Here is a 14,479-nt window from a genome sequence, read left to right on the forward strand (position 1 = left end):
CCAGAGAAGGAAAACTAGTTGTCCTTAACAAAAACAGAGAAATTAGAAGGCAAGCCAGCCAGGGCTTTCTCTACTACTCCAGAGTGTCCACAGACAGGCCCAGAGAGCACTGGGTACCTTTCTTGGGTAGGGTAGAGAAGGAAGGAGGAGCCACAAGCTAGGGCTGCCGACGGTGGTACATGAAGAGAACAAACTTTCTTCCACAGTTTTTGAAAGCCACATGTTTCAGGAACAGCTAATATTTACCAAGAAAGTAATTAAATATGTATGTGCATGCCAGGCACTGTTCTAAGTGTTTTTATGTATTAAACAATGCGTAGATGTTATTGTCCCCATTTTACAAATTATGTCATTGAGACACAAAGATGTGAAGTCACCTGTGTAGTAGCATCACACAGCTAACAAGAAACAAAACTTAGATTTGAATCCAGGCAGTCCGTCCTTTCAACCACTGAGCCACTCTAAGCTGGGAGTCTTCATCAACAGGGCTGGAGAGCTTTTTTGAATGTCACCTCTGCCTGCCACTGACTATGCACCATTCATAAAATATCATCTGTCTGTGACTCAGATGCCTCACTCAGCATTGGGGGTAAGAATGAAAATCTAGGAATTAGATAGACATGCAGTGGCTAAGGCAAGGCGGCCTATGGCAGCATGAGAAGGGATTTTCGAGAGAAGAGTCTCAGTCCACTCCAGGTCCCAAGAGAAAGAGGGAAAGGAAGCTTGCATTTCCCGAACGACTCACTCTGTACACAGTACTGTGTTAATTTTCTTCCCTATATACCAAGAGCTCACAACTATCCCCATGGCCCAAATAAGAATTCTCCACCCCATGGGTGAAAGCATTAAGCTTAGAGCTGGTTAAACAGTTTTGTGAAAGGCAGAGTAGGGCCAGGGAAGGGGAAGATCAAATACGGAATTTGTGGTCAGGTCCACGTGGCTCCACTAGGGCAAGATCAAGTGCGGCGCAGGCCAGTCCACTCGCCCTCACTTACATTCCATGGTGTCTTCATTGGCCTGCTCTGTATCCTCAATGTCGAAGACTTCAGTCATCTCCTTAACAATCTCAGCACTAAGATGGGTGGGCAGAGTGTGGGTGGCTGGTGGAAGTGTGTAGAAGCTGATCTTCCCACTGTATTGGGAGATGGGAAGAAACTGGTAGTGCTGTCATTAAGAGAGCAAATCACCAATCAAAGAGAGAATGAGTTCTCAAGTAAGAAACAGGGTAAACAACCAAACCCAGCCAGTGGCTTCTGAACAAGAGGTTGAGTCATTGGTTAACCCCTGACTCACAGTGCTACAACTCAGTCCAGTCCACTTCATGGAGCCTCGCCCCTCCTCCTACCCACTCCTCACCTCACCCAGTCAGCCAAGACTGCTTTGGCTGCCTCCTCCTGACTATATATGCCTCCCTTCTTCTTCTTCCCCAAGCGCTGGGCCACTGCAGTCAGAAAGTGCTCAGTGGTCTGGAACCCAGAGACACCATAATAGTTGGAAATCTGGTGGAGAGGAAGAAGAAAAATCACAAAGGAGAACAAAGGGCCCTTGTAGTGGGGTAGGACATGAGCTAGAGCCCTGCGCACCTCCTCTAGGTTGCAGCGTTGCAGGATGGTCTCCACTGGGGTCACAGGGTCTGCCAGCTTCTGCACGTGGACACAGTTGCGCAGAATAGTGCCCACCTCTGAGTTGGGTCCTGGGACAATGCCTGGTGCATCCAGCAGCCTGATGAACTTGTCCAGGTAGACCTCCTGCATGAACCTGCACAGCAGAGAGATCAGAAGATGCAGGACACTGATGAGTCCAGATGTGTCTGGCATCCTCAAGGCTGCAGGCACACAGCTGGGAGAAGGTATGAGGAGTGTATGGCATACAGATGATGGTGGAGAGATGTGGGGCCAGAGCCTCTGGGGTCCTACAGACCTGGGACTGAGTCTAGTCTAGCCCCTACCATTGGGGACTGAACTGCAGGACCGTGGGTCAGTGTTTGACTCTCTGAGCCTGTTGCTTCACCTAGGAAGTGAAGCTGCTTATTCATAGCCCTTTCTTGTGTGGCTGTTGGGGAGGCGTCAGGAGCTAACAGGGAGGGTGCCACACAGCTGGGTGTCTAGACCACACCTAGGGTATACCAGGCAAATACGGACTATTAACAAGACTCCCATGCCCGGGGAAGAATCAGATGTTACTCCAAAATAAGGAAAGGGACACGGGCTGAAGACATGAGGAGGGGGAATGGTAGAGTCAGTGGAAGTGGGGGAGGAGGCATGTGCTTACTTGGTGACCCCAGGAACAGCTCCCACACTGCAAGCACGGCTGCGCTTCAAACTGTTGATCAGGCTGCTCTTCCCAACATTAGGAAGGCCTACAAAAGAATGGCAGATGGCTCAGTGCAGGAAGGGCCCTCAGGAACATCTGGGCCAGCCTGTGTGTGGGAGGCCCAGGCAGGGGCAATGACCAGGACACAAGGAAGCCAAAATCAGAGTCTGGCCTCTTGCCTTCCCACCCCAGGCCCCGAGCAAGTCTCTACATGGCCTTTTTACCCCTCCCCTCCATTTGTAAACACACTGGGTCAATGTGTCCCTCTTCTAGGAGTGACACCTCCCACCTATAACCAGCCTGGGAAAGGTGCCCAATGCAAAGCCTTTGTGACAGGATCCAACAGAGGATGCACATCGGGAAGTGTCCATGAAACAGAAAACTATCTGTATTGGTGTGTGATTAACCGGGGTGGGAGCTCATCTCCAGATGTCCGTTTCTCTGAGCAGCTGTCTGCTTGTAGTGTTTTTCTGTTTGGGCATCTATGAGCACCTCCGGACCTGCGGATGTCTTTTTTTCTCCCTCCCTGGGTCTCACATTATCACAATTCCCTGTGCCCTAGAACTTACACATCTACTACTCTTTCACAGATGTGCCTGCGTGTGTGCAAGTCTCTATACATATTTCCATTTCCCTCTCCCTCCCCGTGTGGGTCCGCGCGTACGTGCACCTTGTTTGTTCTCATTCTAAATATGTGCTTTTTCCATTTTTTACTTTCTCTCCTACTCAGTCTTTCTATCACAACTCTCTTTCTCTGTACATCTCTGTTTATAAGCATCTCTTTTTTTGCCGGTTTGTCTCACTGTCTCTCATTGTAGCCATTGTTCTTTCTCTTTTCCTCCCCACCCCACCAATTCTGCCTCTCTAATTCCTTCCACATCAACTCCTCGCACCTTCAGTCCGTCAGTGGGCTGGTCTCTCTTCATGCATGCTCCTCTGTACCTGTTTCATTGTCTCTTTCTCTCTCCCCGTGTCTCCCGATCCCCTTCCCTACTCTCCCCTATGCATGTTTACCTATCTCATCACAGACATGTCTGTGTATTTGTCTCTGTGAATCTGGGCGTGTGTGTGGCTGTGTCTGAGGGCCTAGTATATCTGGGCACGTGTGTGTCTCTTTTGCTCTATTTGCTTGAAAGAAGCAGAGCTGGGGTGAGCGTGTAGGAAGGGCTTGGTTTGCCTGTGTTTTGCTCCTGGGTCAGTCTGTCTTTAGAGGTGCCTCCTCTAGGTCTGCTCGTATACATGTCTCTACGCATGTGGGTCAGCACTTACGTTTATGTATCTGTATGTGTGCATAGGCCTGTGTGTTCCTCCGTGTCTCCATCTTTGTTCCTGCTTGTTTCTCTGTGCATATCTCTACATCTGTCTCTCTATCCCTGTTTGTCTCTCATTCTTTCTTTGGATATGTGTATGTGTCTGCCTCTCCATACACAGGTGGTGTCTTTAGCCCTCTTATGTCTCTCCTTGCAGGACTCTATGCACATCTGTCTCTATGTCCATCTGGTATTTCTTTCTGATCCTATCTCCGTCTCTCTGCATGCCTCTGTCACTTAAATGTGTCTCCCCTTTCCACTGGCCACCAACCTCACCACTTGGCTTCCCAACTCCTTTTCTGTGTCTATTCCGGTATGTATATCTCTACCTTTTTTCTCAATGTTCAGCTTTCTCTCCACTGTCTTTCTCTCTTGACTTCACTTCCTCTCCCTGATGGTCTACCTCCATCTCTCTCCATTCCCCTATTCCAAACTTACCACCCTCCCCCCAGTGCCCTGGGATCCAGACAGGCCCAGGTTTGAGCCTCAGCATTGCGCTGTCTCACACAGAGCTGTGTCCTTCAAATCCCTTTGTCATCTATGGGCCTCAGGGTTCTCATCTGTAAAAGGGAAATGTTTGCCACTCCTTCCGCTAGCGCTGGTAGGATAACATGATGTCAACTCCAAGCCTAGCCCTGTGCACTTGGTCCACGGTTCTAGAACTCAATGCATGGTAGTGATTCTAAGTATGTGTTCCTGTGTCCAATGACCCAAATTACAAATCACGAAAGCCTTCCTAAACTGCTTAGCTCTTCCCCAAAAACAGTGACATGAAGTTCCCAGGATCCTTTTCCCCAATGAATCCCCTTGCCAAGGAAGAGCCCTGTGACCTCCCTCCAGGTGCCTTACCCACAACACCCACACGTATATGGGTGCGCACTTCACCAAGGCGGCAATAGTTCCCCAGAACCCTCATGAGGTTTTCAGCTCCAAAGCAGGCTTTGCTCTTCAGCAGTGACTCAGAGGCCTGCTCCACTGGCACACTGCAACGATTCTAGAAAAGGAGGGATATTATGGGAGAGGCGTCAAGTGGGAGATGTGGTTTGAGCCCAGATTTTCAAATTTCAGAGAAAATTTCAGGATCTGCCTGTGATCATCGAGATCCCCACCCCAATGTGGAAGACGTCTCACCCAGGCTCTGGACACCTGCCATTTATTTCTCTGCTGCCCTCAGAGACCCACAAGTTCTGTTTTTCCACTGCCTTCTTTGTCCCCGCCTCTGCCTACACACATCTCTTACTTACCTCAGCAGGGACAGGATGGCATCCTAGCCTCAAGACAGGCCAGACTGGACTTACAACTCTTCCTCTCACAGGTGTGTGCCCAGCAAATCCTGCTTCCCTTCTCAGGGCCTTGGTGCCCTCGTCTGCACAACAGGGATGCCCGTCATCCCTGCCTGTGAAGGACAAGGCCATTCCAGCCTCCATCCCTTTACTCCTGATGCCACCTCCTCTGACCAGAATGCCCTTCCATCTCTCTCTTTCCTTACTCACCCACCACACCACTGCGAAATGGAAATTAACCTTAATATCCATCAATAACAAACAGGTTAATGAGATATACTTTAAAGTAGAAAACAACTAAAAGAAACCTGATAGCAAAGGATTCTTACATTTTTGCCATCAAAAAGGTAAAAAAAAATTTAATGAAATATAATGTCTTCCAGATTAGCAAAGATTAAAATATTTAATGATATCGAATGTTGGCAAACACAGAGGGAAATAGGCCCTCTCACACATCCATCTACCCCATTGGCAGGAAGATAAATGGTACAGCCACTTGGGGGTGCAATTTATCAGTGTCTAGGGAAATATAAAATGCATAAAGCCTATGACCCAGCCTCTCCACTTCTCAATACGTAACCTATACAAACATGTGCAAGGGTGTGTGTTGAAGTAATGGTTATAACAATAAAAAATTGGAAATTAATTTTATTGAGCATCAAAAGGTAGATGTCTATAAAAAGATCTCCAAGGGAAAAAAAGCAAGCCACAGGATGATACATTATATCTGCAAACACTATTTTCCCTTTATATATACTTCCCTGTATATATAATGTACAGAAAAATATCTGGATCCTTCCATACTGACAATGGTGGTTACTTCTGATTATATATGGATAAAGGAGACTGGAATTAGGGGTATTGGTGTAAAGGTATTTAAGTTTTATCTATAGTTGTTTTTATTTTTTCTACTTTATTTTTTAATAAATAAGTTTTACACCTGGTACAAAATTAAAGCAATATCCCCAGCACCCAGCTTCTCCCTCTGGAAGCAATCAATGTTTCAGTGTACTTTAATATTTTACAATAAAAATGTATTTGTGTTAATGATACAATTAGGAAGGGTGATGTTTTAAAGAAAAAACAGTCATGTATTTTAAAATTTAACAAAGTTAACTGTATTTTCCAACTTTTATTACCCTTACACCTCAAAATAAAATGCTCCCTAAAGAGTAATAATGTAGGAAGAAATGGAAAGAAGTTAATATTAAGTCATCCAATAAAGCAAAAAGCTCAAAGTTGAAGGCCCAATTCAATTATGAAAGAGCTGGAGACCCCGGTCCAATTCATGATTCCCCATCCCTGGCACCAGACTACCCTGAAAGGATCTACATGCCCCTTGGGTATAGCTTACCAGGTTTTTGACCTGATGCTGAGTGCTGGCCTTGAAAGCCACGGTTGGCAGCTCATTCCGAAGGTAATCCAGCCACTTCTCCACAATCTCCTTGGGGACCAAGTCTGGGGAAAATAGGAACAGATAGAACTGGTAAGAACACGACCTCAATGGCTCACTCCAAAGAGGCATCTACCAATACTCAAGGCTAGGCCTACCTCCTGCTAACAGATATCTCCATGGCCCTGCCACTCCCAACGTCAGAGTTAGAAAGGACATTCTATTCTAGGGGACCAGTTGGCCCTTCTTGATGGGACCTCTATTCCCTCAAGGAGAATGGGAAAACTAGTTGGTCCCAGATGCCTTCCTTCCAAGCCAGGGTGCCATAGGCCTCCCAAAGATTATGCTTCCCGTCCCCTCTCTGGATCATTCTAGTATGGACCAAATGTCAAAAATAACATGGGCAAAAATGACTACCATTTGTGAGCTACTGACCACACATATACCAAGCACTGTATTATTCTCACAACAACCTTGAGAGGTTGGGACAATCACAGCCCATTTTACAGCTAGAGAAATGGAAGCGCTTCGGTGATATAACTTGTCCAAGATCCCAGACAAAATAGATCAAATGGGATCAGCTTCAGCACAACCTGTCTGGTAGGGAGTGCGGTAGAGACTCAAGAAGGCTGGCTAGGTGCCCACAGGCAGCAATGCCACAGAAATGATTAAGCAGCCAGTTGGATCCCCCTGAGAAGAATGGGGTCTAAACCCTAAGCAAGGATCTCCAGCCTAGAGCACCAGGGCCCAAAAAGTACACAGATAACAAACCAGCAGCGAAAAGGGGCAGGGTTGCAGAGATAGACTGCTGGAGACACAAGAGCCATTTAAAAGGCCAATGCACAAATTTTCATTTCCAGCTGCTACCCTGAGCTCTAGCAAAGGTGGCAGCAGAGTGGGCTGGTGACACCTGAGGAGAGACTAAGGACTAAAGCTTAGGGGAGAGAACTGAGAGAGTAGATGCCAGGATCCAGTGCTGATTGATCCCCCATATTCAGCAGCCATCATGCTCAGACAGACCACTCCCCTCCGAGCTGCAGAAGTCTGAGGGGAAACAGTAGCCCAACCCCAGAAGGGCCTCTGCCCTGGCCCTTTGATGCTTAAGCCTGACTGATGAGTGCAGAGTGACCACATTAAGCCTGAAGGAGATAGCCAGGAAGACAAATCACTGGAAGTATCCACAGGCTGCCTAAGGTCAGATGGGTTCAACATCTGACATCACCAGAGGCAGATCCACAAAGAAAAAAAACAGTGGTAAATACAAGAGGCTACCGAGACAAAAGCCACTGTGGTCTTCCTTATAATTTGCTATATTTTCTCTCCTGCAGAGCTTTTAAACATTCATTTCTTGTCCAGCAAGTTGGTACATGTTAGGACACTAGAATTTATATTACAGTGTATTTCAATTCACATATTTTGACATTCCCTCCTCTGAGCCCATTTCACCTTCCTCTTCCCTTGCAATATTTTCATTTCAAATTTTGTTTTCTCTCTTGCTACAATTTGTTTCCATTCTGCATTCTTACTATTTCTTCCTCGGTCCAGACACACAAAACCAACATTCTTGTTAATAGTCATCTCATATCCTTAAAATACCCATGTTCTCCCTCCACCTTTAACAATCTTTGCTAGTTGGTTGTGGGTAGGGTAGATTTTTTTTTCTTTTTAGGGTAGTTGTTATTGCATTGTTTTTCTAATTTTATCTCTAGAACTTCACTAATTCTGTATTTCAAATATCAAATTTTACTGGTCCCCTCTCCTACACTTTTTTTTTCATCTCAAATTTTAATTTTGCTGTATTAGCCTGTTTTTGGTTTTTTTTTTTTTTTTGGTCTTTCTTCTATTTCTCTTTCATTCTGCCCTTTTATTTTTCTTTATTCTTTTTTCTATTTTTTTCTTCTTACTTACATCCCAAATTTTAATTTTTCCCTCTTAGCCTGCTTTTTGTTCCTCACTCTTAGCATTCCCTCTACCTATATCATTTCAAAATCACTTCCCATTCTTCTAAAGATCTCTTAGAATTTGTTTCTTTTTCCCCTCTTATTTCCATACCACCTATATTAATTTTAGCTCGTTTGTTGTTGATAGTACTGGGGTGGATCTTTCTCTCCAATGTGGCTCCTATATTTTTATTAATTATTTACTATTTTTCCTTCTTTTCCTTTCTCTCTCTCACTTTATTTTATTTTACATTATTTTAATTTGCTTAAACCTAATACTATACGTTTCCCTTCTCATACTGCATTCCACATTCTTCATTCCCTTTTTTATTCATGAGGTAAATTTTACATTCTCTCTTACAATTGCTCCAACTCTTATTAGTGCTCCTCCCTCTACCCTATCAAAATCATTTTTCTTTCAGTAGGTCATCTCATATCCACTCTCCTTTCTTATAACAGTCTTAATCTCTTGACACCCTTATTAACACTGGCTCATTTGCTGTTGATAGTGGGATTGTGGGGGGGAGTTATTTTTATAGGTGTGGGTTTGTTTCCTGGGCTTTGTAGTTTTGTTCTGGCAGCACCTGCACAACAGGGTATAAGATGTGGTGGGCATACTGACCATCAGTCAAACGGCTGAAGGGAAGGACCCACTAAAGAATGACCCAACAACAATCAAACCCAATTACATGCAGAGAACCAGCATAACGGGCATAAAGGGCATCCCAAGAGCATCAAGTTCAGAAGATCAAGGAGACTGCACCACTGAATCTCACAGATCTCCTACCACAGAAGTTCACACCACAGTCAGAAAGTCAAAACAGATCAATTTAAGAAGCAAAAGCAAGCAAGAAGAGCCCTACAAATAATGGGAAGACAAAGAAACAACCCCCAATCAAAAGGAAAGGAGGAATCCTAAGAAAGAATGCTACATAAAATAGAGACAAGTCAACTATCAGATAACAAGTTCAAAACAATGGTTATAAGGAAGCTCGACGAGCTTAGTGAGAATCACCAAAAACTACAGGGAAACTACGAGGAACTTTCTGCAAACTGTATCAGCATAAAAAGGGACATAGCAACAATCAACAAGGGCCAAGAGGAAATGAAGAACACAATTTCTGAATTGAAGAACACAGTCAAAGGAATCAAAAGCAAGCTTGATAAAGCAGAGGACCAAATCAGCAAACTGGAGGACAGAGTAGAAAAAAACTCCCAAAAAGAGCAAGAAAAGGAAAAAAGACTCGAAAAGAACAAAGAGGGGTTAAGGGTACTGCTGGACAACATGATACATGATAATATCCATTTAATGCTGATACCAGAAGAAGAAGAGCAAGGGATAGAAAACCTATTTCAAAAACTAATGATGGAAAACTTCCCTAATTTGATTAGAGAAAAAGCCACACAAGTCCAAGAAGCACAGAGGGTCCCAATCAAGAGGAACCAAAACAGGCCCACTCCAAGAGACATCATAATTAAAATGGCAATATTCAAAGACAAAGTGAGAATCTTAAAGGCACCAAGGGAGAAACAGGAAGGAACACACAGGAGAGCCCCAGTAAGACTAGCAGCTGACTTCTCAACAGAAACATTACAAGCCAGAAGGGAATGGCAAGAAATATTCCAAGTAATAAAAAGTAAAGGCCTGCAATCAAGACTACTCTACCCAGCAAGGCTCTCATTTAAAATGGAAGGTCAAATAAGGAGCTTCCACACAAAAGGCTAAAACAATACACCTCCACCTAACCAGCACTGCATGATATGCTAAAGGGACTGCTTTAAGAAGAAGAAAATAACTGACAGAGAGGAACACAGGTACGAAGGGAGTAAAATGGCAATGAATAAGTTCATATCAGTAATAACCTTGAATGTAAATGGATTAAATGCTCCAATCAAAAGACATAGGGTAGCTGAATGGATAAGAAAGCACGACCCACACATATGCTGCCTGTAAGAGATTCACTGCAGAACAAAATATCTATAACAGACCGAAAGTGGAAGGATGTAAAAATATTCCAAGCAAACGGACAGGGAAAAAAAAGCCAGGGTAGCAATACTTATATCTGACAAGAAAGACTTCAAAACAAAAGCCATAAAAAGAGACCAAGAAGGACACTTCACAACTCAAGGGAAGAATCCATCAAGAAGACATAAACATTATAAATATATATGCACCCAACACAGGAGCACCCAAATACATAAAGAAAATATTGGAGGACTTCAAGAAAGATATAGACAACAACACACTTATACTAGGTGATTTCAACACCCCACTGTCAACAATGGATAGATCTTCCAAGCAAATATCAACAAGGATATTGTAGCATTGAACAATGCCCTAGATCAAATGGACTTAACTGGTGTGTGTGTGTGTGTGTGTGTGTAGAAACTTTCATCCCAAAGAAGAAAAATACACATCCTTTTCAAATGCACATGGAACATTTTCAAAGACAGACCATATAACAGGACACTAAATAAGCCTCAACAAATTCAAGAAAACTGAAATCATAACAAGTACCATTTCAGACCACAAGGGCCTGAAACTAGAAAACAACCTCAGGAGAAAAGACATACAACTGTAATTGAATAACAATAAATTTTTTTTTAAAAAAGGAAAAAAGAAAACAATCTCAAGGAAAAAATTCAAAAACACTCAAACTCATGGAGATTGAATAGCATGCTATTAAAAAATGAATGGGTTAAGAATGAGATCAAGGAAGAAATAAAAACTTTCTCGAAACAAATTGAAAGTGAACTCACAACACTCTAAAACTTATGGGACACAGCGAAGGCAGTCCTGAGAGGTAAGTTCATAGTGATACAGGCCTACCTAAAAAATATAAAACATTTCAAATAAATAACCTAACCCTACATTGACAAAAACTGGAGGAACAACAAAAAAAACAAAGCCCAGAGCAAGTAGATGGAAGGAAATAACCAAGATCAGAGCAGAGTTAAATGACACAGAGACTAAAAGTGCCATTCTAAAGATGAATAAATCCAGGAACTGCTTCTTTGAAAAGATGAACAAAATCAACAAGCCTTTAAGCAGACTCATCAAGAAAAAAAGTGAGAGGACCCAAATAAACACAATCAGAAATGAAAGAGAAGAGATTATAGCTGATACCACAGATATACAAAGGATTGTAAGAAATTACTATGAAGAACTATATGCCAAGAAATTTGAAAACCTAGGTTAAAATGGACAAATTTCTAGAGAAGTATAATCTTCCAAAACTCAATGAAGAAGCAGAAAGCCTGAATAGGCCAATAATAGCTGACAAAATTGAAGTAGCAATCAAAAAACTCCCTGCACACAAAAGCCCTGGGCCGGATGGGTTCACAGGAGAATTTTACAAAACATTTAAGGAAGAGCTAACCCCTATACTTCTCAGACTACTCCAAAAAATCCAAGAAGAGGGAAGACTCCCAAACTTTTTATGAGGCCAGCATCATCCTAATCCCCAAGCCAGACAAACACGCAACAAAGAAAGAAAACCAGAGACCAATATCGCTGATGAACACAGACACTAAAATCCTCAACAAAATATTGGCAAACCACATCCAGCAACACATTAAAAAGACACATGATCAAGTGGGATTCATCCCAGGGATTCATCCCAGGGATGCAAGGATGGTACAATATTCGCAAATCAATAAACATAATACATCACATCAACAACAGCAAAGACAAAAATCAATACATACAGAAAAAGCATTTGGTAAGGTACAGCACCCATTTATGATAAAAATGCTCAGCAAAGTGGGAGTAGAGGGAGCATTCCTCAACATAATAAAGGCCATATATGAGAGACCTACAGCCAACATCATACTCAATGGACAAAAACTAAAAGCTTTCCCACTAAGATCAGGAATAAGACAAGGATGTCTGCCTTCACCACTTATATTCAACACAGTATTGGAAGTCCTAGCCACAGCAATCAGAAAGAAGAAATAAAAGGCATTCGAATTGGCAAAGAGGAAGTAAAACTGTCATTGTTTGCAGATGACATCATAGTATACATTAAAAATCCTATAGACTCCACCAAAAGACTTGACCTAATAAGTGAATTTGGCAGAACAGTGAGACACAAAGTCAATACTGAGAAATTGAAGTCATTCTGGTACACCAACAACGAAATATCAGAAACAGATATCAGGAAAAAAAAAATCCCATTTGATATAGCAACAAGAAAAAGAAAGTACCTAAGAATAAATCTAACCAAGGAGGTAAAAGAACTGTACTCAGAATATTACACAACACTGAAGAAAGAAATTAAGGAAGACACAAATGGAAGCATATACCAAGTTCATGGACTGGAAGAACTAACACCATCAAAATGTCCATACTACCCAAAGCAATTTATACATTCAATGCAATCCCTATTAAAACGCCTATGACATATTTCACAGATATAGAACGAACATTTCAAAAATTTGCATAAAACCATAACCAACCCCGAAGAGCTGCAGAAATTTTGAGAAAGAAGTACAAAGTAGGAGGGATCACCATACCTGACATCACACTATATTACAAGGCCACAGTAATCAAAACAGTCTGGTACTGGTATAAGAACAGACACATAGACCAATGGAACAGAATAGAGAGCCCAGAAATAAACCCAGTCTCTGTGGTCAATTAATATTCGACAAAGAAGGCAGAAGCATAAAATGCAGTAAAAATAGCCCCCTCAACAAATGGTGTTGGGAGATCTGGACAGCTACATGCAAAAAAAAAAAAAGGAAACTTGATCACCAACTTATACTATACACCAAAATAAACTCAAGATGGATAAAAGACTAAATATAAGTTATGATACCATAAAGTCCTAGAGGAGAACATAGGCAGGAAAATCTCAGATATTCCATGCAGCAATATTTTCACCACTATGTCCCCTATTGTAAGGGACATAAAGAAAGAATAAACAAATGGGACTTCATCAAAATAAAAAGCTTCTGCATAGCTGAAGAAAACATTAGCAAAATGAAAAGGGAACTAACTGTATGGGAAAATATATTTACCAGTGATAATTCTGACAAGGGTTTGAACTCCAAAATATAAAAAGAACTCACACAACTCCACATCAGGAAGACAAACAATCAAATTAAAAAATGGGCAAAAGACCTGAATAGATATTTCTCCAAAGAGGACATCCAGAGGGCTGAGAGACATATGAAAGGATGCTCAGCATCACTAGCCATCAGAGAGATGCAAATTAAAACCACAATGAGGTACCACTTCATACAGGTGAGAATGGCCATCATAAGCATATCAACAAACAGTAAGTTCTGACAAGGTTGTGGAGAAAAGGGAACCCTAGTGAACTGTTGATGGGAATGCAGACTGGTGAGGCCACTGTGGAAAACAGTATAGAATTTCCTCAAAAGACTAAAAATGGAATGGCCTTTTCACCCAGCAATTCCACTGCTGGGATTATACCCTAAGAATCCTGAAACATCAATTAAAAAGAACCTATGCACCCCAATGTTCATAGCAGCACAATTTACCATCACCAAGTGCTGGGCACAAGCTAGGTGCCCATCAGTAAATGAGTGGATCCAAAAACTATGGTACATTTATACAATGGAATACTACACAGCAGAAAGAAAGGAGCTCCTATCCTTTGCGACAGCATGGGTGGAACTGGAGAGCATTATGCTAAGTGAAGTAAGCCAGGTGGTGAAAGACAAATACCGTATGATCTCACCTATAAGTGGAACCTAATTAACAAAACAAGCAAGCAAAATACAACCAGAGACATTGAAATAAAGAACAAACTGACAGTAACCACAGAGGAGGGCGGGGAGGGATAATAGGGGAAGTACCATCAAGGAACATGTATAAGGACCCATGGACAAAGTCAAAGGGGGGTAGGATTGAGGGTGGGAGTGGGTGGGGAGGGGGAAAGTAGTGGTGGGAAAATGGGGACAACTATATTCGAACATTAATAAAAAAATGACAGGAAAAAGAAAATAGGTATTCACATTCTGGAAAGGTAAATTCATACAACTTTTCTATAGAGAGCAGGTTGTATAATGTAACAGTTAAAAGAGGAACACTCTTTGATTCAGCAACCACATTTCTAGGTTTTATTCCTATGATGCTTACTACATGAGTGACAAAGTATATGAGAATGCTTCCTGCAGCTAAATACTTATCAATATGAAATTAGTTCAGTAAATAGTGCTACACCCATCCATCTAACATTATGCAGCCACTTACTTATGCACTTAGAACAT

At 42.3% G+C, this 14,479-nt stretch overlaps 1 protein-coding gene across 4 annotated transcripts in view; it reads right to left on the reverse strand.

Moving 5' to 3' along the window:
- GNL3L (G protein nucleolar 3 like) overlaps positions 1–14,479 on the reverse strand; it is a 45,671-nt gene that overhangs the window by 8,588 nt on the left and 22,604 nt on the right. For all 4 annotated transcript variants that reach the window (XM_024564349.4, XM_024564348.4, XM_045198632.3 and 1 more), the window contains 6 exons: positions 6,261–6,364; positions 4,473–4,617; positions 2,272–2,359; positions 1,584–1,758; positions 1,357–1,499; positions 996–1,132 (listed from right to left, as the gene is read on the reverse strand). In XM_024564349.4, coding sequence (XP_024420117.2) covers positions 996–1,132; positions 1,357–1,499; positions 1,584–1,758; positions 2,272–2,359; positions 4,473–4,617; positions 6,261–6,364 — 792 coding nt within the window. The remainder of the gene's footprint in view (positions 1–995; positions 1,133–1,356; positions 1,500–1,583; positions 1,759–2,271; positions 2,360–4,472; positions 4,618–6,260; positions 6,365–14,479) is intronic.

Source organism: Desmodus rotundus, chromosome X (assembly GCF_022682495.2).
Source record: "Desmodus rotundus isolate HL8 chromosome X, HLdesRot8A.1, whole genome shotgun sequence".
Taxonomy (NCBI): domain Eukaryota; kingdom Metazoa; phylum Chordata; class Mammalia; order Chiroptera; family Phyllostomidae; genus Desmodus; species Desmodus rotundus.